The sequence below is a fragment of the Mirounga leonina genome, unplaced genomic scaffold (genome assembly GCF_011800145.1).
Source record: "Mirounga leonina isolate KUSES-001 unplaced genomic scaffold, KU_Mleo_1.0 Mir_179, whole genome shotgun sequence".
In the NCBI taxonomy this organism is placed as follows: Eukaryota; Metazoa; Chordata; class Mammalia; order Carnivora; family Phocidae; genus Mirounga; species Mirounga leonina.
This window is the reverse complement of record NW_023270466.1, coordinates 3,792,000-3,814,950: the sequence shown is the minus strand read 5'-3', so window position 1 is coordinate 3,814,950 and position 22,951 is coordinate 3,792,000. Positions and strand designations below refer to the sequence as shown.

Here is a 22,951-nt window from a genome sequence, read left to right as displayed (position 1 = left end):
TATTCTTAACCTACCTATACCTCAGTCCCCAGTTTGTAAGGTGGGGCTGATAATAGCATCTACTCATTTTTTTTTTTTTAAAGATTTTATTTATTTATTTGACAGAGACACAGTGAGAGAGGGAACACAAGCAGGGGGAGTGGGAGAGGGAGAGGTAGGCTTTCCGCAGAGCAGGGAGCCCGATGCGGGGCTCGATCCCAGGACCCTGGGATCATGACCTGAGCTGAAGGCAGTCGCTTAACCAACTGAGCCACCCAGGTGCCCCGCATCTACTCATTTTTATGAATATCAAGTTAGTTAATATATAAAAGAACTCAGAGCAGTGTCTGGCATATTGTAAACGCTATATGTGTTTGTGATTATTATTTTCCTTGACAATATGTGGCTCCATCTCTATCATTCTTATTACTTTTTCAGTCATGATGAACTATTATGGGCCTTTCATTTAGCAAAGTTAAAAAATTATACCTTTTAATATTTTGTTCTGTTTTCTTCTTTAGTAGGACCAAGTATATGTTCTTTACTATTTTTTATAATTATCATCTTCTTATAGTCTTAATGCCTTCATTCTTTTTTTCCTAATATATTCTATTGTCTTATCCCTTCTTTTTCACAGAACCCACGTTTTATTTTCTTTCAGAGCATGGAGAATTTTTTTTAATTTTTTTTATTAAGCTTTTTATTTTAATTCTAGTATAGTTAACATAGAATATAACATACAATATAGTGATTCAACAATTCTATACATTACTGAGAGCATGGAGAATTTTGATTATAAAATTGCCTGTTTCCTTGAATAATTCTTCCATAAACTAAGCATTTAGGTAATTATTTATGACAAATTGCAAACAAAAGTAGAATTGCAAAAACAAAACGTGGAGATAAAAATATAATTTAAAAATTGAAGAAAAGTAGAAAAATATCATAAATTTCAATGAAACAGTTACACAGTCAATGATTATCAACTATGGTTCCTCATGTTTTGTCATAGAACATCCTTAACCTAGATTTTGCTTATTTTATACTTCTCTTCCAATGTGTTTTTTTCCTACTTTGTGACATCTATTTATCATACTGGATCCTTTCCATTATCATTAATCCTTCAGTATTGACAGTTACATCCAGACCCATTGGTTGCCCACAAACACTGTGAATGGATTTTTCTTGACTTTCTTCCCTTTTCCCTGGAAACTGTTTTTCTCCATCTTAGATAAAGTTTCTGTTGATATCTTTTTCAAAAAAATTTTTATTTACTTAAGTAATCTCTCTGCCCAAAGTGGGACTTGAACATACGACCCTGAGATCCAGAGCCATATGATCTTCTGACTGAGCCAGCCAGGTGCCCCGATGTCTAACATACATATGAAAATGTGCACAGATTATAGAGATAAAGCTCAGTGGATTTCTGTAAGTTAAGCACAAGTAGCATTCAGATCAAGTAAACAAAACACGACCAGAGCTATGGAATTCTCATGTTCCAGCACTGACCCCTCCCAAGGTAAAAACTATCTTGGCTCCTAACCTTATAGATTAAGTTTGCTTATATTTGAGTGTTACATGCATTGTAACATAAAGTATAGAATCTTTTGCTGAAGATTATTCTATTGTATGAAAAAACACAACTTATCCTTTATACTGTGGATGGACATTGAGTTTGTCTGGAGCCCTCATTCTCTTAGGACCCTCAAGTTGTTTTCAGTCTGTTGCTGTTATAAACAGTGTTGCAGTGAATAACCTCAGTCATGTTTCATTGTCGCCTATGAAAATATGTTTTTCAAATGTAAGAATATATAGTATTTAGAAGTGGGAATCCTAGGTTCAGAGAGTATATGCATTTGTAATTTTCCCTTACAAGCAACCTTGCCCTACTGCTGGAAGATCCTTTACTTCTGAAGTCCATTCATCTCTTGGCTGCCTGAAGTCCATCAACAGGTAGTTCTCTCAGGAAGGACTCATGGGAACAATATTTCTGAGTTCTTGCAAGATCAAAAATTTTTCTTGAGCTTTTATTCTTTCAAACATAGCTTGGATAAATAGAAAAATCCTTGACTCAAACTTTGTTTTGCTTTTTTGTCTTTTTGTCTGACTGTTGCTATAGATAAAACTGAGACTTCATTTCTTTTTTTCCTGAAACTCAATTACTTTACTAGAATATGTTTTAGTGCTAGCCATTCTGATATTTTAATATGCAGATTTAAATCCTTAATTCCAGGAAAATTTTCTAGAATTTTATTTCTAAATATTTTTCTATTCTATGATTTGGGGTTTTTTCTTTTGGGGTAACCAGTTAAATATGTTGCATCTCCTTAGTCTATCTTTCATAGCTATCATTTTCCTTCCAGATCATTTTTAATAGTTTTATTGACAAACAATTCACATACCATTAAATTCTTCCAGTCACAATTCAATAATTTTAAGTATATTCAGAGAGTTGTGCAACCATCACACAATCAATTTTAGAATTTTTATCACGCCCCCAAAGAAACCCCATATTGATTAGCAGTCACTCCCCATTCCTGCATGCCCCCCAGCCTTAGGCTAGTTTCTGTTAATCTACTTCTTGTCTCTATGGGTTTGCCTATTTTATACATTCCATATAGATGCAATCATACAATACGTGACCTTTTGTGAATTGCTTCTTTCACTTAGCCTAATTTTTCAAGGTTTATCCTGTTGTAGCATGTATCAGAACTTCGTTCCTTGTTATCAATGAATAGTATTCTATTGTATGGAAGTACCACATTTTGTTTATCCTTTCATTAGGTGATGGGCATTTGGGTTGTTTCCACTGTTTGGCTATTATGAATCATACTGCTGTGAATATTCATATATAAATTTTTGGGTGGATTGTGTTTTTATTTCTCTTGGGTATATACCTAAGAGTAAAACAACTGGGTCATATGGCTGCTCTGTGTTTAACATTTTGAGGAACTGCCAAACTGTTTTTCAAAATGACCACACCATATTTTATTTCCACCAATGTGTGATGGTTCCAATTTCTCTAAATCCTTGCTGACACTTGTTATTATCTGTCTTTATTATAGCCATCCTAGTGGGAGTGAAAGATATCTTATTGTGGCTTAAATTTGCATTTTCCTGATGGTTCATGATGTTGAGTATCTCTGCACGTGTTTATCAGTCATGTGTATATCTTTGCAGAAATCTCTATTCAAATCTCTTGTCCATTTTTAAATCAAGTTATTTGTCTTTGTATTATTGAGTTGTAAATGTTCTTTGTACATTCTGGACACAAGTCACTTGTCAGATATATGATTTACAAACATTTTCTCCCATTCTGTGACTTATCTTTTCACTTTCTTTAGGGTGTCTTTGGAAGCACAGAAATTTTAATTGATGAAGTTCCAATTTATCTATTGTATTATTCTTTAGCTTGTGCATTTGGTGTTCTATCCAAAAAGCCATTGCCTAACTCAAGATCATGAAAATTTACTCCCATGTTCTTATAGGAGTTTTATAGTTTTACCTCTTACATTCAGGTCTATAATCCATTTTATGTTAATTTCATTTTATGGATTGAGGTAGGGGTCCAGCTTCATTCTGGGTGGCTCAGTCGGTTCAGCATCCGACTCTTGATCTCATGAGATTGAGGGTCATGAGATTATGCCCCCACATGGAGCTCTGTGCCGGTCATGGAGCCTACTTAAAAAAAATAAATGAATAAAAGAGTTGAGATGGATAAAAATGAGGACTGGAAAAACTACTTTAGAATTGATGATTAAGAAGTCAATACTGCCTTCAAGAATTCAGTTTTGGGGGTTGTCTGGCTGGCTCGGTAGGAAGAGCTTGTGACTCTTGATCTCAGGGTTGTGAGTTTGAGCCCCATGTTGTGTGTAGAGATTACTTTAAAAAAATTCAATTTTGGTTCAAGAAGAGTGGAAGCTAATGTCATTATACTGGAGATTCGATCATGAGTATATAAAAATAGCAAGTGCAGAAGTAAAAGAGAGATAAAATTGGAGAGTTAGTGGTATGATAGAAGAAAAGAGAAGTTGTATTTTTCTCCCAAATGAAAAAGATTTTACATGTTTGTAAAGAAAGGAAGAAGCCATGGGGGAGCATGAGATTGAAGGTAAGGGAATGGTGGAGAAGCAAAGAGGAGAAAGTTGTTTTCCCAGTGCCAGGGAAATTTTGCACAAGAGTTAAGAGGAGAATAGAATATACCCCCTGGGTAGGAGAGAGAATGCTACCATTAGATGAGCAGGGAGCCTCTTCCTTCTGGATCAGAGGGCAGGATGAAGAATTGCATGTGTATACAACTGGAGAAGAGGATGCCACCTGAGGGAGTTCCTGTGAGATGCCCTGGCTCTTCTCAGGAAAACTAGAATTTATTGTGGGAATTTCTAGGAATAATAAAAGATGAATAGAAGTACTGAAGAGCCCCTGCAGAGGCTCCTTCAAGTTGCATGAATCTGTAACAGGCCCACTGGTTATATTTTCATGACCTCTCCAGGAACACTCTCCATGAGAAGTTGGATTAAGGGGCTAATCTAGGTTTAGTCATTGTCTTGGCTCCAGCCAAGAGCATTAAGTGAAAAGCATGTTAGTGAAGTCAGCATTAGAGTGGATAAAAGCATCTTTGGCTAGTGATCTATTATAGCATTCTGAATCCTGACCCTGACTCTTCAACAAAAGGGAGGTGTCCTCCATAGTAATTCTGCAAAGAGAATCACCAGGAATCTAACCTTCCTTGTGTCCCACTCCCTGTTGTCAATCTTATTGTAATGAAATGAGTACAGATTTGTCAGATTGGCCACTGAAGTTGGAAATCATTTATCTGCATCAGTAATTCTGATTAAAGTTCAGCATGTGTGTGTAGTTGGGGGTTAAGTCAAACTCTCTTTAGGGGGAGGAAAAAGGAAAAAAATGTATTGTCCATTGGTCATGGGAAAAGGCAACCCTCTCATGGTGGGTGTTACCACTGGAAGACAGAGGTAATGGCTGCCCAGGAGACAATGAGGTTTTAAATGAAGCGAGTTAGAGAAATGTTTTCCTTTGCAAGAACTAACAAAAGGAAAGTACAGTCAAAAAAAGGAAAGCACAATCAAGTCTTATTTTAACTGGTCAGCGATAGACATATCTATGAAGCCGCTGTGCAAATGTAGGAAAGGGGGTCATCACGCTGCATTACATTGTGCTTTTTTTGGTCATATATATTGATATAGTGTACTCACTAGTGACTGTAATATATTTGGATATATGTATATCCAAGTAATAGGTAGATAGATAGTTAGATAAATAGATATCCCAGAATGAATATATATTCAAATATATATTACTTTTTCCTTCTTCTCAAGCAATAGAAAAACCCAGAATGAATATAAACATATTCATATATAAATGTATTCATTCTGGGCTTTTCTGTTTTGCTTGGAAAAGAGGAAGAACCTAATTATTTTTACTTCACCCCAAACACCAAGAGTATTGTTGGCTCATCTCTGATACTCATCCAATTATTGCAGTTACCAGTCTGGATGCAGTGGTACCCAGGAAGATATTTTCCCTCATACACTCCCTTATCTCCAACAGAGGATTCACTGGAATAAATTAAACCAAGAATGTGAAGTATTGTGAGGTTTATCTGCTATTTATTGCTGTGTAACTAACAGTCCACTCAAACCTTAGTGTCTTGAAACATCTATAATTCATTATTTGCCATAATTTTGCTGTTGGCTGGCATAGCTGGGTGGCTGTTGTTCTCCATTTGGGCTCATCTGGAGTTGCTCAGGCAGCTGTGGCCATTTGGAGGCGTGAATGGGGCTGGGTGATTCAAGATGGCCTCACATACATGTCTAGTGGTTGGTGCTGGCTCTCAGCTCCCCATGGGGTTCCTAGAAGGGTAGCTGGACCTCTTTGCATGGTGGCTTGGGATTCCAGGAGTGTGAAGTGAAGCTGCAAAGCTTACGGCCTAGGCTCTGGCACCCACACAATGTCACTTATACCTCATGCTGCCGGTCAAAGAGAAGCATAAAGCCAACCCAGGGTCACATGTGGGAGCAGACAGGGGCGCCTGGGTGGCTCGCTTGAGCACCCGACTCTTGTTTTGGCTCAGGTCATGCTCTTGGGGTGGTGGGATCGAGCCCCACCTCAGGCTCCACGCTCAGTGGGGGGTTCTGCTTGAGATTCTGTCTTCCTGTCCCTCTGCCCCTCCCCCCACTCGCTCTCTCACTCTCTAAATAAATAAAATCTTTTTTAAAAATGTGGGAGCATCCTGAACTGCCACTTACTGATGAGACCAATGATAAAGATTCTGTGGATGTCTCTAACTCCTCACAAAGGGATTAAACACAATTCCATCTGTAAAATGCGGACTGGTACATCTGGCCCAAAGCAAATCATTTCAAAAGGTTAATTGCTGCTATTGTTTTATTAGCTTTTTCCTCCTGAATAAAAAGCACTTTTCCTGGGTAAGGAATAAGGGAGTTTTTCTTTAGATAAACTGGAAGTGGATCAAAATATGTAAGACAAAAAAAATATGTAAGACAAAAATACTAAACAACCCATATAGGATTCTTTGAATTAGTATTAAATGCCTGAGCATATATGTCATATATGAATTTGAGGTGTTTCAGAGAAAATATTTGGTTGGCATGTGAGTAATTTGATAGACCTAGGGTAAGAAGAAAACAAAAGAAAATTTAAAATGGTATAAAATTTTAAAAGTGTCCCACTTACAAAGTTCTGGGGACATAAAAAGTATTACCCATCCCCAACCCTCCTGCCTTGTACTTTGCTGGATTGTTGACCTTTCACTCCATCTTCTCTTCTATTGCTTTCTCAGGAATTAGAGAATAAAATCCCCTCATAATGTTTCTCAGTAGTGACACCAATCCAGATGAAGACGGGGAGGCGGCAGAGTCTCTCAGATGTTCGGTACGTGCTTACAATTCTGTAATACTCCACAGGGGAAACTTGACATTTCAAAAATGGTGAAAATTTGAGCTACCGAATACCTGGTGGCATACTTGGGGGGCCCCAGGAAGACTTATGCTCTTTTGTCACAGTGAAATGAAGCACTTCCTCGGGCAGGAAAGTGCGAGAGCTAAATTGTTTTCACGATAATGGTAGTTGTTAAAAAGCCATTCACCCACCTCAGCCCACTTTGTATTTGTTGCTCTTGCACAGAACAGCCTAGGATTGACGGGAAACTGCACTGGGGCCAATGACCTAAATTTGGGCTCTCACTTTGGCCTTTCTGGCCTTCCAACTAGTTCCTTAGGAATAATGGAGTTAGTAAGCAAGATGCTCTAGAAAGTGAGATTTTATTCCTTCAGTATAGGATTTTAGATAAGGAAGGTACTCTGAGAAAATCTTTGTTGTCTTCTCTGCCAGCAACTATTGCCAAACACTCCGCAAATGTATCTACTTGCTTTGGTAAAATATTCCAGCGAATGAGGACTATTAGAGCTTCCTTTGCACTGCATTCCCGAACATTCTGAACCCTTTGCACACCAGGATGAAGCTTTGATATCTGCATTATCTGGCTCTCTTTCTTGACTTAAAAAAAAACGTAGCCTTACTCAAAACAAAGGTTGCAACCCTCCACAGCTCTCTCTCTCTCCATGGCAGCTCATCATACTTTACATTAGAAAGATCTTACAGACTTTAGGGTCCAAGTCTGACGGGCCCATTTCATGGTTTAAGTGGTGCATCTAAATAATACCCCTTTCTGGGAATGACTGTGAGATTTACACTGCCACCCTTAACCGGGTTAGTTAGGCAAAAATATCTTCCAAAGACAGATGCTTCTGTTTTCATGGTTACTTGGTATCCTTTTTGTTCTAGGGTTTTGGGGTCTACCAGTTACATTGTCAGCCAATCTCATGACTTCCCACCTCTTCCCCTCCACAGCTGCCAGAATTGTATGCTTTTGCTGAGGATTTTAATAAGGACAGCAAGAAATCAAATCTCCTAAAAACACACAGTATTTCACCTAGTGAAGCTCAGAAAATGCTTAGTCAAAATGTGAATGCCATGTCACTCACCAGTGGAACTGACGATGTGAAGGGAGAACACCTCCAGCCTGTTTTCGTGTGCAAGGTGGTGAGAAAAGAAGAGGAGAAACCAGACTCTATGACCGAACTGCTGTACCGAAGCTTGTTGACCAGCTCACTCTCTCCGGTGGAGAGACTCACCAGATCCCAGCAGAGGCTCTTTCAATGTGGGATTCCTCCTCCTGCACACACTTTTCCCTATGAGATTCTCACCGATCACTCCAAATCTTTGTCACCAGTCCCCGTCCCCATAGACGAGAAGACTCAGAGTGCCAACATATTACACATGCTCGGCATTTCCAGGATCAGGCCAGAAAATTTTATCTTTGAAGACAAAATTGCTAAGTACTTCTTAGTTGATCCAGGTAATCTAAACAGTTGAGGCTCTGTGGGGGGAAATTCGTGGAAATCTTACTGCAAGGTTTATTTAGGTTATGAGAGCCAAAATAGTCAAATGGTGACCCATGGGAATCTTGCAGTCCTGGGACTCATGGCTGAAGTGCTTGCTGCCTACAGTGCCAATGTGAGGTAGAGAACAGAGACCCGAACATTCCAGGGTCCAGTCTCAGGTCCAGTCTCGCAAAGGTGTATTATGGATGTGGTACTTAAAGTCACCTTTATAAAATTAGCTAGTTAAACTTGGACCCTAAGTCACCCATAACTATTATGAACTTAGCTAAATATTTACTGAATAATGGCTTATTTTTCTTAAGTATCTTTGCTTTAGTGCAATTGAGAGGGGTATTTTTAGATATTTTTTCAGGAACCTTTACTCTTTCTTTACTGATATATCTCTACAAACAATAAGAGGAAACTCCTCCCTCCATTTCTCACACTTTAATAGGAAGATGTTCCTTAAAAAACAGAGACTATTCAGAGAAAGTTAAAAATATATAAAATATATGATGGTGAGTTTCAATGAGAAGGGGGTGCCTTCTAAGGTCTTCATTTTCCTTCATTTGAGGGAGGTAATAATTTGTCATTCTATGTAGCTGTAAAAAAATAGATTAAGTCAATGACAAAATATTTGAAACTTCCTGAAGTAGGTTCTTGACTCAAGATAAAACCATTTGCACAGCAAATATTTTAACAGCACCATTTTTATACTAAAAGTAGTGGGAGAGGTAGAGGAACAAATTTAAAGGCATAGATTGATTACTGTGCTCACATTTGGTCCAAGATGCTGGAACAGTCTTTGCTGTAATTCCCCGCACTAATGTCTTGACAGAATCTAATGCAGGTTTTAAATCCCTTTGATAGAGTTATACTTTGTGTGTTCTGGGACCCAGGCAGAAGTAGAAACCATGGCAATTATAAGAATGACCTAGATAATCCACAGAAGTGCATAAGGTAAAGTCTGGGACCAGAGAGGAAAACGCATGGAAAGTATTAGGAATCAATTAGTACTGCCAAAGAGCCTATTGAAAAAGTACTGAGGGCTTTGGATGTTTGATAGGATGTTTATGGTTTTGCCATCCACAGGAGCCAAATTGTCCTTTCTTCCCAACGCATGGCTTGCCTCCTGGCTACCTAACTTCTAGAGGTCTCTCTTGTGGCCTTCCAGACTCTGTCGGAGTTTCTTCTCTGTCTTCATGACTTCATTTCCTCAGATCCTATAGGTAGAATTTCAAGTACATATCCTGTCTATTCAAGGAATATGCGTGAAGCCAGGTAGGCATCCATATGAAGAATATCCAGTAATTTCTTAGGTTTAATTGGTATTGCAGCAATTCATCTTTTATTCTCTTATATTGCCCAGTATTACTATCATTTTATCAGCCAGCCAGTCCCTAAAGTATTCTCAGCCCAGGAGAACTTTAGGACTCTTAGTGTATCAAAGAATATTATAGAACATATGCTTATTAGCACCAAACACTGGGGAAAGAAAAGAGAATGGGTGTTGCCATTTTGTTCTTCTATCATACCAGCTCCTCTTGCTCAGGCTAAATTCTGTAGGACCATGTAGGTTAGGAATGTGTTTGATGAAAAATGACAGAGAAACCAAATAAAGATTATTTTTCTTATATACTTAGAAGTCTGGAAGTAGGCAGACAAGTTTTGGAGCAATGCTTTTTGATATTGTCAAGGACCCAGGCTCCACCAACTTTTTGTGTATGGCTTTTGTCTTCATGGCCAAAGGATGTCTCCTTCACCTCCAGGTACTATGGCCACATTCCAGGCAGGAAAAGGGGCTAAGACGAAGGGCCACATTGGCTACTTCTGTCCTCTTTTAATAGGGAAGCAAAACTTTCTCAGAACACTCCTCCTCCAGTGACTTCTCCCTACATCTCATTGGTCAGAATTGTGTCCAATAGCCACCCTTTACTGCATTGAAATCTTAGCTTTTTACCCTCTGTAGTAGAGGAAGGCAAAAGAGGATTGCAATGGATGTGCAGTGAGCCAACCTATAGTATCTACCATAGATCACAATCTAAAGCTCTGTAGTAATCAAAATCATCAACTCTGTGGCCTTCTCTTGTCAAATATCCCTTTCCTTCCTTCTGTAACCAGATCTTCCAATGCCAAGCCTGCCAAGATCTTGTCAAACTCCCTGACACTTGGTAATTGCCCTTAAGGAGACACTGTTGCCTACCAATGTTCAACACCAGTAGCTTGCTCCAGTATCTGTTCCACTAGGGAAGGTATGAACTCAAGGAACAGTCCCTGGTTCCAGTCTCCTATTTCAGACATGTACAGAATATATACCGAAACTCAGGCTCTTCCAGGACAGGGATGGAGGCCTGATTGGCACAGGGGCCATATCTGGACCATAGCTGATCTGCTCAAATATCACCATACAGGGAGAATGATAAGAGAGAATTAAACCAGCCTTCCTGCTTGTTTGCTGTACCCATTGTTCTCCTTGTACTCCTCACACTCATCTCCCTGACTCTGGCCTCTGGTTTTATACTCAAGTCTCTGCCTCAGGCCTTGCTCTTTGTTTTGTTCTTTTTTGGGGGGTGGTGGTGGTTTACATTTTAGGTAGTCATTAAGGAAACTGAAAGGAAGGGAAAGGAAAATGCTGAGTAGGAGAATATGCAGTGTATCTTGGCCTGACTTTCCATGGTTCATTGGCTTCTTGAAGGGATTGTAATTACTAGTGACACCTGAAGTTGGTAGGTCCTGAAAGAGTAGCTAGCCACTGCCTTTTATGCCCAGGGCTTACACCAGCATCTTGGAAGAAATGACACTAGCAATCTATATACTTCTGACTAATCTTTGTCCTTGTTTTAAGCCCTCATTACGATCCTTTTCTCCTCCGTCTTGATCTTGGTGCTCTGTAGATCTCTCCATTTGTCCATTATTAGTATCCAGGCACTGAATTGGGAGCCCCTCCACCTGCTATGGCCCTGCAGTGTCCACTCCAGCCCAGTTAACCAGGCCCACCCAGTTTCCCATTTGGAGGAGGACTTTAGATCAGATGAACACCATAGGTGCCCACTTCATTTATAAAGCTCTAGAAACAGCTTTCTACCAGAAGGGAGAAGGAAACTCAAGTTCATCAAAGGTTTATTCTGTCCATGAAGCATCTCTGAATAGCTGAAGGTTAAATAACAGCTTCATGTAATTCTTTGAAAATACGATTCTTTGCAGAAAAACAATTCATGGATCTAAGGGATCTGGAATGGAGATACTACAAGGGGCTTGCGTCGTGGAAGCACAGTACTTTAGATTCATTCATAGACATAAATTACGTCAGTGAGAAGAGATTTGTGGCGAACCAGCAGATGCCTGGTGTCATTTACCCCCCTGTAGTTCGTAGGTCTTTAGTCATTTACCCTCAAATTGATTATCTAAAAAAAAATGCAGCTTCTTCTTAAATAAAATATGTAGTGTATTAAATGTTTTGGATGTGGATTTTGTTTTTGAGAACATTGAACTTATATGTGAAAAGTAAAGAAGCAGATGGAACATAGGAACAGAGTCTATACGATATTCATGTAAAGTCCAAAATTGAACCATTAATATAGAGAACAAGATTCAGATTGATCTGCTTATATAAGACCAGGTTTGGACCAGTGAAGCCCATCTGGACCAGGGCTGAGGTAAATCTAGATCATGTGAAAAGTAAGGGCACCTATGAAGAACAACTACCAAGCAAGACTAGCTCTTTAAAATGTTCTACGCACATGAAGAAGTGTATTATCATTTTTAAAAAGTTGGTAAATTCAACAAATCAAAGAATTTCAACAAATCAAAGAATCTGAGGATGTAGAGATCAATCTGAGAACTTAAAAATAATACGTTAACTGCTTAAAGACATGAGGAAGGAAGTAGTATTTACAAAACAAGAACAGGAAGATTTGGGGAAAAAAAACAAATTGGAAATCTTGAAAGTGAAACATATAATTATTGAAAGTAAACCAATAATCATAATAACCCTCAATAAATTATTGCAATGGTATACTGGATGTATCTTAAGAGAGAGGATTAACGACTTGAAAGAGCACTGAGAGAGAAGTTTCTAGATCATGGCGCAATAAGACCAAAGGAGCAAATTCTGAAAGAAGGATTGTGGAGGGTAGAATGAGAAGTTTAGAAGTCTAGCCACTGGAAGATGCAGAAGAAAAAAGGGTGAACGGCAGTGTTTGAAAATGAAATGACTGATAATTTTCGAGAAATGATATGAATGAAAACTTGAATGGAAAACCTCACTGAATGATTGGCAAGAAAATAGAAATAACTCTCTACCCAGAAACACCGTAGCATAACTGCACCACAGTAAGCAAGAAAGGAAAATACAGAGAGAATGATGAATCGCACACACACAAGTAACCGATCAACAGCGGAGCTTCCATTAACAGCACACTTCAGAGGGCGATGGTGTCACATACTCAAAATGCTGAAGGAAAACACCTGGCAGCCTGAAACTCACCAGCCAGCCAGATGTCCTTCAAAGAGCAGGGTTAAAATAAATACATTTTAGAAAAATGTAAAAGCCGAAACTGTTTACCACCCACAATCTCTTACTGAAAAAACCACTAGCAAAGTATGTATTCTAGTAAGAACTGGGAGGAGTGCAAGAAATAATGGTGAACAAATAAATGATCAATAATATATGTGTGTGGTTGTGTAGATACTAAAATATAATTCTGGAATCGAGTTCCTGATGTTTTATTTAGAAAATATGCTTCCATTTGGGGCGCCTGACTGGCTTATTCGGAGGAGCAAGCAACCCTTGATTTGGGGGTTGTAAGTTCGAGCCCCACGGTGGATGTAGAGATATTTAAAAATAAAATCTTTTAAAAATATTTTTAAAAGAGGGGCGCCTGGGTGGCTTAGTCTGTTGAGCAACTGCCCTCGGCTCTGGTCACGATCCCAGAGTCCTGGGATCAAGACCCGTATCGGGCTCCCTGTTCAGGGGGTCTGCTTCTCCCTCTCCTCCTGTTTATGCTCTCTGTTGCTATCTTTATCTCTCTCTCTCTCTCTCCCAAATAAATAAATAAAAGCTTAAAATAAAATAAGATAAAAACATTTTTAAAGAGAAAATTTGCCTCAATTTAAGTTTTTATTCTGCAGTTTCCTATTTTGGCACTATTTTTTAAAATCGGATTTTGCCTTCAGCATACTGAATATCTTCAGCAGGAGATACTGTCTAGAAATGGGCATGAAGGGGTTTTCTAGGGTGCTCGTAATATTCTGTTTTTTCATCCGTGTGCCCAAGTGTGTTGAGCATGCAAAAATTCCCCCAGCTATGTACTCACAACTATAAACTTTTCTTCATGCATGTTTTAGTTTTTTAAAAAAAGTTTTAAAAGTTGTCTGACCTTCATACAATGAATTGGGGGGGCTCATCTTATGTGTGAAGCCATCGCTATTTAAATATTGGAAATATTTATTCTTTAAAATCTAGCTAGCGCTCAGCTATAAAACCACCTAGTCCTGCCATCTTTCTTCCCATTTTTACTGTGAAAATATTTAAAGTCATAAAAATAAATAAAATTGTGTAATAAACATACACATACTCGGGGCACCTGAGTGGCTCAGTCGTTAAGCGTCTGCCTTTGGCTCAGGTCATGATCTCAGGTTCCTGGGATCGAGCCCTGCATTGGGCTCCCTGCTCTGCGGGAAGCCTGCTTCTCCCTCTCCCACTCCCCCTGCTTGTGTTCCTTCTCTCGCTGTGTCTCTCTCTGTCAAATAAATAAATAAAATCTTTAAAAAAAAAAAACATACACATACTCATCACCTAGATTCAACATTTATTAAGATTTTCCCAATGCGGGGCGCCTGGGTGGCTCAGTTGGTTAAGCATCTGTCTTCAACCCAGGTCATGATCCCAGGGTCCTGGGATGGAGTCCCACATCTCCCACATCGGGCTCCCTGCTCAGCAGGGAGCCTGTTTCTCCCTCTCCCTCTGCCCCTACCCCCTGCTCATGCTCGCTCTGTCTCACACACTTTCTCTCTCTCTCTCAAATAAATAAAATCTTAAAAAAAAAGAGAGAGAGATTTTCCCAATGCTTAGTTCATCTGTTCCAATCTGTTATTGGGTCTGTGGTGTCTGCTGCAGTATTTTAAAGATTTTATTTTATTTTTTCAGATTTATTTACTTATTTATTTGACAGAGAGATAGAGAGAGCCAGAGAGCACAAGAGGGAGGAATTGCAGAGGGAGAGGAAGAAACAGACTCCCTGCTGAGCAGGGAGCCCAATGTGGGGCTCAATCCCAGGCCCCTGGGATCATGACCCGAGCTGAAGGCAGACGCTTAACCGACTGAGCCATCCAGGTGCCCCTTTAATAAGCTTTTTAAAAAATTATAATATCACACAGAAAATCACAAGTTTGATGAATTATAGCACACTGAACATATCCATGGAAACAGCCCAGGTCATGAAATATAACATGGCCTACAAGCCCCTCTCCTAATCATGACTCCATCACCCCCGCCCTCCAGAGGTGACCAGTGTGTACCTTAGATTCACTTTTGTCTATTTTTGCACTGTTTTATACAAATGTAAACACACATTTGAACATGTATTCAACAGATTCTCTGGTATCTGGCTTCTTTGAGCATAATGTTTGTAAGATGCATCTATGATCTGTATGTAGTTAGCAGTCATTTTCATTGCTGTTCAGTATTCAATTGTATGAATATAGCCTGATTTATTTATCCAGTCTGCTATTGATGAATATTTGGGTCATTTGCAGTTTTGGGTTATTACAAAAAAGGCTTTGCAATACCACTGGCCATTAAGCAAGATTTGGTTGCTAGAGAAGACTCACAGGACCCGAAGTCTGAATGCTTACAAGTCTCCAGTTTATTGCAGGAAAAGGACTTATTATGGCAAAGTAGTAAAGTAAGGATATGCGTCACAGATGACAGCAAGGGGTACAGAGGGACCAGACGGAGGCTCGAATTGTCCTCCCTCTGTAAGGACCATACTGGACACACTCCTTTTCTCCATTCAGGAATCAATGCGTGCATGGAACGCTTTAGAATCAGGGAGCATGAACTGGAGTCTCAACTACTTTTTACATTTTATTGGTCAAGTAGGCGTATTCCTGCTCCATAACCAGCAACTGCTAGTCTCATGGAACCAGGTGAGAATCGTCAATATCACTCTTATCAATAAACCATGTTGATAAGGTGGTACAAACCACCCCCAAACTTCTTAGACCTACGGTTACAAAGCCACAATATAAATCAGTAGTTTTCATGCCACAGTAGGTTGTGATGCGGGACATTTAGCAAAAGAGCTCAGGCTAATTCTAGGCCTGCTGGAATTAACCCGCACAGCACTCTTGCTATGAAGTTATTTTGATACACGTGTGTGCACGTGTCAATTCTCTTGGGTGGAATTGCTAGATTTCAGAGTCTGAAGATATTCAACTTTAGCAGATAATGCAAAACATTTTTCCAGAGTTGGTGGTACCAATTTACAGTTCTACCAGCAGAGTATATGAAGTCTCACTGCTTTCTAAGACTGTATTGTTGTCCCTTTAAGTTTTAGTCATTCTGGTAGGTGTAGTGATATCTCATTGTATTTTTATTAGAATATTCCTGCTTACTTGCGAGGTGAGCCCCTTTTCATGTGCTTACTGGTCAGCTTTTTGTTATTGTGTTGCCCTTTTTTCTAACTGCTTTGTCAGAAATCTTCATTCTGATATGAGTTCTTTTGTACATGTATTTCAGATACCTTCTCCAATTCCCTACATTGCCTTTTAATTTTCTTAGTAGTGTCTTTTGACAAACAAATTCCTAATTCTAATGGAGTCTAGTTTATCAGTCTCTTCCTCTGTGGCTAAAGCTTTGAGGATTCTGTTTAAGAATTCTTTACTTCTCCCAAGATTGTGAAGCTCTCTACTTATGTTGTCAAAGCTTTATTGTTTTATATTTCATATTTAGATCTACAATCCACCTGGATTGATTTTCGTACATGATAAGGAAAGAGAGCAAGATTCATTATTTCCCCATTTGGGTATCCAAAAAAATTGTGGGATGCAACTCAAAGATGTGCTTACAGGGAAAATTATAGACCTAAATGCATATGTTAGAAAAGAAGAAAAGCAAAAATCAATTATTTAACGTTCATCTTAAGAATTTAGAAAAAGAGGGGCGCCTGGGTGGCTCAGTCGGTTAAGCGGCTGCTTTTGGCTCAGGTCATGATCCTAGGGTCCTGGGATGGAGCCCCATGTCGGGCTCCCTGCTCAGCGAGAACCGGCTTCTCCCTCTCCCTCTGCCTACCTCTCTGCCTACTTGTGCTCTCTCTCTCTGTCAAATAAATAAATAAAATCTTAAAAAAAAAATTTTAGAAAAAATAGTTTCCAATTTCCAATGTGATATCATCTTTGAATTCTTTAAGATTATTTAAAAGTGTATTGTGTTTAAATAACTAGAAGTATATTTCTTAGTTGCTAAATATATGGATATGTTCTGTTATTCTTTTGTTACTGATTTCTAGCTTAATTCCACTGTGGTCAGAGAACATACTTTGTGTGACTTCTGTGCTATGAAATGTGCTTTAAGGGCCAGCATATAGTTAATTTTGGTGAATGTTTTGTGTGTACTTGAAAAGAATTTATATCCCTCTATAATTGGACATAGATTTTTATATATAGCAATTATGTCAAATTTGTTAGTCATGTCATTCAAATGTTCAGTAGATCTACTGATTTTTGTTTGTCAGTTACTGAGAGAAAGTGTGTATTAACATCTGCCACTGTGATTCAAGGGGGCTTTGCTTTTATTTTCAGTTCTATTAATTTTTTGCTTCATCTATAAGGCTGTTATTCAAGGCATGCAATTTAGAAATATTGTATCTTCTGGATGAACAAAACTTTTCAGATTAAGAGGAAGCATCCTCTTTCCCTCTAATGATGCTTCTTCTCTCTTTTTTTTTAAAGATTTTATTTATTTATTTGAGAGAGAGGGAGCACAAGTGGGGAGAGGAGCAGAGGGAGAGGGAGAAGCAGACTCCCTGCTGAGCACAGAGCCTGACGAGAGGCCAGATCCCAGGACTCTGGGATCATGACCTGAACTAAAGGCGGATGCTTAACTGACTGAGCCACCCAAGTACCCTGATATACCAACTTTCTATTAATGTCTAGATGATATATCTTTTCCCATCCTTTTCTAGTTAACCTTTTTGTATTCTCATACCTATGTCTCTTATAAGCAGCATACCATTGGAATTTTTTTATCCAGACTGACAATATTTGATTTTCATTGAAGTACTTATTCCATTCCCATGTAATTTAATCATTTAGTTAATCAATATCTAACATCTTACTCTTTGCTCTCTGTTTTTCCTACCTGGACTATATTACTCTTTCTTGATTTTCTTGTCTACTTTTGGGTTGATTGAATACTTTTATTATTCCTCACCCCTCCTCTATTTGCTTGTTAATTATACATGATCTTCCTATACTTGTAGTGGATACCCTAGATATTACAGCAAACATCCTCAACTTCTTAAAAACCAATGTGTGTTCGTTGTTTCACCACGTTTCAATCATACTGTTACCTTAGGACCCTCTGATTCCACTTCTCCCCATTTCAATGTATGTACAATTGTTTTCATGTATTTTCATTCTGTATAGAGAGATCTACCCCCTAACATTTTTATTTCTCAGAGGAGTACAAATGGAGGCCCATACACAGTATATCTAAATAGTTTAAAGTATAAATCAAGCTAGCGAATTAATGACTACAATATATGCTATTTTCTACATTTACCAATAATCCTTCATGACAATTGGGAAGGCCAAATTCAAATTTATAATTCTAAATTCACACTTAGAGCTCTTCCATGCTGGAATATTATGGCCTGGGAGAGCTAGCCACTGGTTCTTGCTCCAGTCTTCCTTACGCTCATCCCACCCAATTTTTTTAGACAAAAGATTTGAGCAGACTCTTTGCCAAAGATAAAAGAAGAAAATACATCAGACATTATGAGAATTTGCTAAACTTTGGTTACTACTAAAGGCCTTGTGGTCAGACAACCTGGATTGCAATCCTGGCTCTTTGACCCACGGCAAGCCCACTTAAGCTCTCTATACCTCAATATCTTCATCTGTGAAATATCTGAGGCTTAAATGATTAAATACATATCAAGTGCTTAGAATCTGACTCATAGTAAACACATAAGAAATGTGAGCTTTGCCTTAGTGTGTACCTTTGCTCTGTAGTATTACTAGTATTAACAATAGTACTAGTAGTAGTTGTTGTGTTGAGAAATTTCTTCTTCGTTTTGGCTTCTATAATATTTGAGACTAAATTTCACGATGACATATAGCCATTATGCAGGATTAGTTTTCCTTCTTTTGGGGTTACCATTATTGCCGGATTTATTTCAATATTTTTCCTAATTCCCTAAACTATTGTTTTTTTCCTATTCTGTGTCCTATGATTGAGGATTGTGTTTGGTTACAAGTAAGAGAATGCCCGGATGCCAGCACCTAAAAGACACAAAGTTTTGTTCATTGCATCCAACAAGATGTGCAGAGGTCTGCAGAACTGGGCAGTGTGGTAGGTCCATGACATCATCGTCAGTCTCTCAGACTCCTGCCTTTCTCTTATCTCAATTCTTACTTGTGGTTTTCATTCAAATGGTTTCAAGATGGCTGCTACACCTATGGACATTGCATTAATGTGTCAAGCAGGAAGAATGGGGAAGAATGAAAAGCCATCTTTGATAAGCTTCCATTTTTATTCTGGAAGGGAAGCTCTTTCCATCAGAATTCTAGATACACACTATTAACAGAACCATGTAATGTGACCATCCCTAGATGCAAAGGACTCTGGGGAATTAAGGGCTTTTCATTCGATACGAAGCAACCCCAAACAAAATGGTAGTTAGGGAAGAAATAGGGATGGATGGTAACAGGGTAGGTCCTGGCATGTCAACAATGAGGCGTATAAGTGAACATCCACAAAACCCTCATCTTCTGATCCCTTCATACTTGGTGACTTCATCGTACGTTTAGTGTCCCTCAGACCCCGTCATCCAGCCACACGGCCTTCTTTTGGTTCAACTACTAAGTGTGTTCCTGCCTTGGGACATTGATAGTGGGCTCTCTCCTGCCTGGAGTGAGATCCCCTTGGATCTCTCATGGCTGCTTCCTCCTTATCTGTTATATCCCAGATTCTAGCGCTTCACCTCAGAGAGCACTCCCTGGCCAGCTAGTCTAAAGAGGCCACCCCATCCATCTCCAACACACAACCTTATTTTAATTCTCTGCTTAGTATCTATATGATTGTATAATCCTACAACTATATCATTATTAAAATTATATATGATTTTTTTACTATATCATTATTAAAATTGTATATGATTTTTTTCCTTGTCCACTAATATTGGTCCATCTTTCCCACTGGGAATCCTGTCCTTCTGTTTGTTGTCATATTGTCAGTGCCTAGAATATTTCTTGACATATAATAAATATTCATAGTTCTATGTGGAGTGAATGAATAAATGCATAAAATAATCCCAGGTATCTACTGAATGAATGAGAACATCTTCCCTTCACTATGCAACACATTTTCTCTCCTCATAATCATTTCCCCAGAAATTTGTCAGAGAAGATAACATTTCTGTAGCTTTGGGAGTGCCCCAGACAGTTCCAAATGTGGCTACTAACCCCACAGTGGCAGACACCATGACGCATGTGCCAAGTTATTTTCCAAAGCAAAAATTTTAGAATCAATCCCTGAATAATCTGTAGGTTGCACTCTTGAAGATGAAGCCCATGAGCTCAATCCTATTCAGGCAGGGACTAGATGAGTTTTCTTGCTCTACCTCTTAAAGATAAAATCATCTCTCTCCCCAGGCTCTCAGTTACATTGTCGTTGCTGCCACTTTTCCCACTTGTAATAAATTGCCTCCAAATTTAATGCATCGTGAAATTGAGAGCCTGTTGTGCCAATTTGGTCTCTAATTTCCCTGTAATTTGTATCTGTTTCTAGAATGGTAATAAAATCAACCTAAATCATATTTTAAAAAATAAGATTAGGGCCTACAGAAACGCACAGTGTTTTGTTAAAAGAGTAGGTAACCTAATCAGGATTCAGAAATCACCAAAATATAATCATCTGCAAAATCACTGTGGGAAAATTAATGTTTGAATGATACAATCATATAATGAAAATAAGCACAATAATTCTGAATTAATGTAGCTCTCTATTAAGAAATAATTATTAAGGGGGAAATGGGCCAATTAAAAAGGAACTCCTGGGGTCTCTTACCAGGTCCAGAAACAGAACCAATAATCTAATTACTGTCAATTTTGAAAATAGAAATAGACATTGTGATCTTGAGAAAGGGAGTTATTATTTTTCATGTCACTAGAGGCATAGGGTGATAATAAACCAGATCTTTCGGTGACACTAATCAAAGGATTTGGGATACACGTGAATAGAAGGAAAAAAGGAAAACAACCAAAACCTATCACGCTGAACTAAGCCTTGGGCTTTTGAAACACAGAACAACCCTGTACTTTGGGGTTTAGATTTAGGACATCATGTTTATTTAGATGCCCCCTTCCCACCCCAAATAATACCTAGGCACGCACTTACTGATTGATTGGTTCATGGATTTTTTTTTTTTTTAAAGATTTTATTTATTTACTTGACAGAGAGAGACACAGCGAGAGAGGAAACACAAGCAGGGGGAGTGGGAGAGGGAGAAGCAGGCTCCCCGCAGAGCAGGGAGCCTGATGCGGGACTCAATCCCAGGACCCTGGGATCATGACCTGAGCTGAAGGCAGTCGCTTAACCAACTGAGCCACCCAGGCGCCCCTGGTTCATGGATTTTATTTTTAAGTAATCTCTCCACCCAGCATGGGGCTCAAACTCACAACCCCAAGTCCAAGAGTCAAAGGCTCCACTGACTGAGCCAGACAGGTGCCCCTACCTAGGCACTTATTTAGTCCCAGCTGACAACATGCCTTTTTTTTTTTTTTAAAGTAAGTTCCATGCCCAGCATGGAGCCCAACACAGGACTTCAACTTATGACCCTGAAATCATGACCTGAGCAGAAATCAAGAGTCAGACGCTTAACCGACTGAGCCACCCAGGTGCCCCAGCATGCCCTTTTTTGATGTACTTTTGTGGTCTCTGAGCTTAGAGAGGATGATGATTATTTGTTCAGAGTTTTACCATTTATAAAGCATAATCTGAATTTCTTATCTCACTTAACATATGGTATTCAGACAGCTTTGTTATTTATTCAAACAAATACACCGAGATGAACATAGTATTTTATTTTATTTTTATTTTTTTAAAGATTCTATTTATTTATTTGACACAGAGAGAGAGACAGCGAGAGAGGGAACACAAGCAGGGGGAGTGGGAGAGGGAGAAGCAGGCTTCCTGCGGAGCAGGGAGCCCGATGCGGGGCTCGATCCCAGGACCCTGGGATCATGACCTGAGCCGAAGGCAGACGCTTAACAACTGAGCCACCCAGGCGCCCCATGAACATAGTATTTTATTCGCTTATATTTTCCACTCACTGTAACTAAGAGAGCACCATCACCACCGAATGACTCTCCCCAGAACAAAAAGAAAAGAAAAGAAAAGAAAAGAAAAGAAATCTATGCCAGGTTGAATTTTTTACTTCAATGAGCGAGAAGCATCTGATAGATGGTTTCATCTTACAAAGAAAGGAAGAAATTTAAGTCTACAATACCAAATAGTCCATGAAAGTAAAAAAGTCTATTTTCATTTAAAAAAAAATATTCTATGGTCTAAAGCCCTAGAAGTGAAAGTATAACTTAACACAGTCTTCTGGAGGACAAGTCAGCAGTAAGCATGGAAGCCTCTCAGAATGCATGTATTCTGAAGATCTCTCTCCAACAGTATGAAATGCACATGTAAGTGCAGGAGACTGGTGAAATACTCACATACATTACATGGAGAAGTACACAGCTATAAAAAAGAATATGTTGGGGGTGCCTGGGTGGCTCAGTCGGTTAAGTGTCTGCCTTCAGCTCAGGTCACGATCCTGGAGTCCTGGGTCCAAGCCCACATCGGGCTCCCTGCTCAGTGAGGAGCCTGTTTCTCCCTCTGCTTGTGCTCTCTCTCTCTCTCTCAAATGAATGAATAAACTCTTAAAAGTAAAAAAGAATATGGAGGATCTCCATGCACTGATACATTGTGATTTCTCGGAGATACTGTTAATTGAAAAGAACAAAGTGCAAAAGAGCATATGTGGGTAAGCTACGTTCTGTTTAAGGAGGAAAATAAGAAAACATAACTCGGATGTGCTTATCTTGAAAAAGGAAACATTGGGGATTAACCCAGAAACTATGAAGTGGATTGATTGCCTTCAAGGGGTGAGGAGGTGCAGGCATCAAGGGATAGGGAAGAGAATGACCTTACTGTGTAAAAGGGCATATAGTTCTGATTTTTGGAAACATTATGTGAGTAATCATGTGAGCACAAAGGACAAACAGCTCTGAGTCGTCATCTTACACTCAGCTGAGCAGAGCATCTGACTATAATG

General features: G+C 39.0%; 1 protein-coding gene across 5 annotated transcripts in view; it reads left to right on the top strand.

Moving 5' to 3' along the window:
* CUNH9orf153 (chromosome unknown C9orf153 homolog) overlaps positions 1-13,234 on the top strand; it is a 43,548-nt gene extending 30,314 nt beyond the window's left edge. For all 5 annotated transcript variants that reach the window (XM_035024427.1, XM_035024429.1, XM_035024428.1 and 2 more), the window contains 3 exons: positions 6,800-6,891; positions 7,870-8,377; positions 11,607-13,234. In XM_035024427.1, the coding sequence (XP_034880318.1) occupies positions 6,826-6,891; positions 7,870-8,377; positions 11,607-11,833 (801 nt within the window). In that variant the 5' untranslated portion in view covers positions 6,800-6,825 and the 3' untranslated portion in view covers positions 11,834-13,234. The remainder of the gene's footprint in view (positions 1-6,799; positions 6,892-7,869; positions 8,378-11,606) is intronic.
* The last annotated feature ends 9,717 nt before the right edge of the window (positions 13,235-22,951 follow it).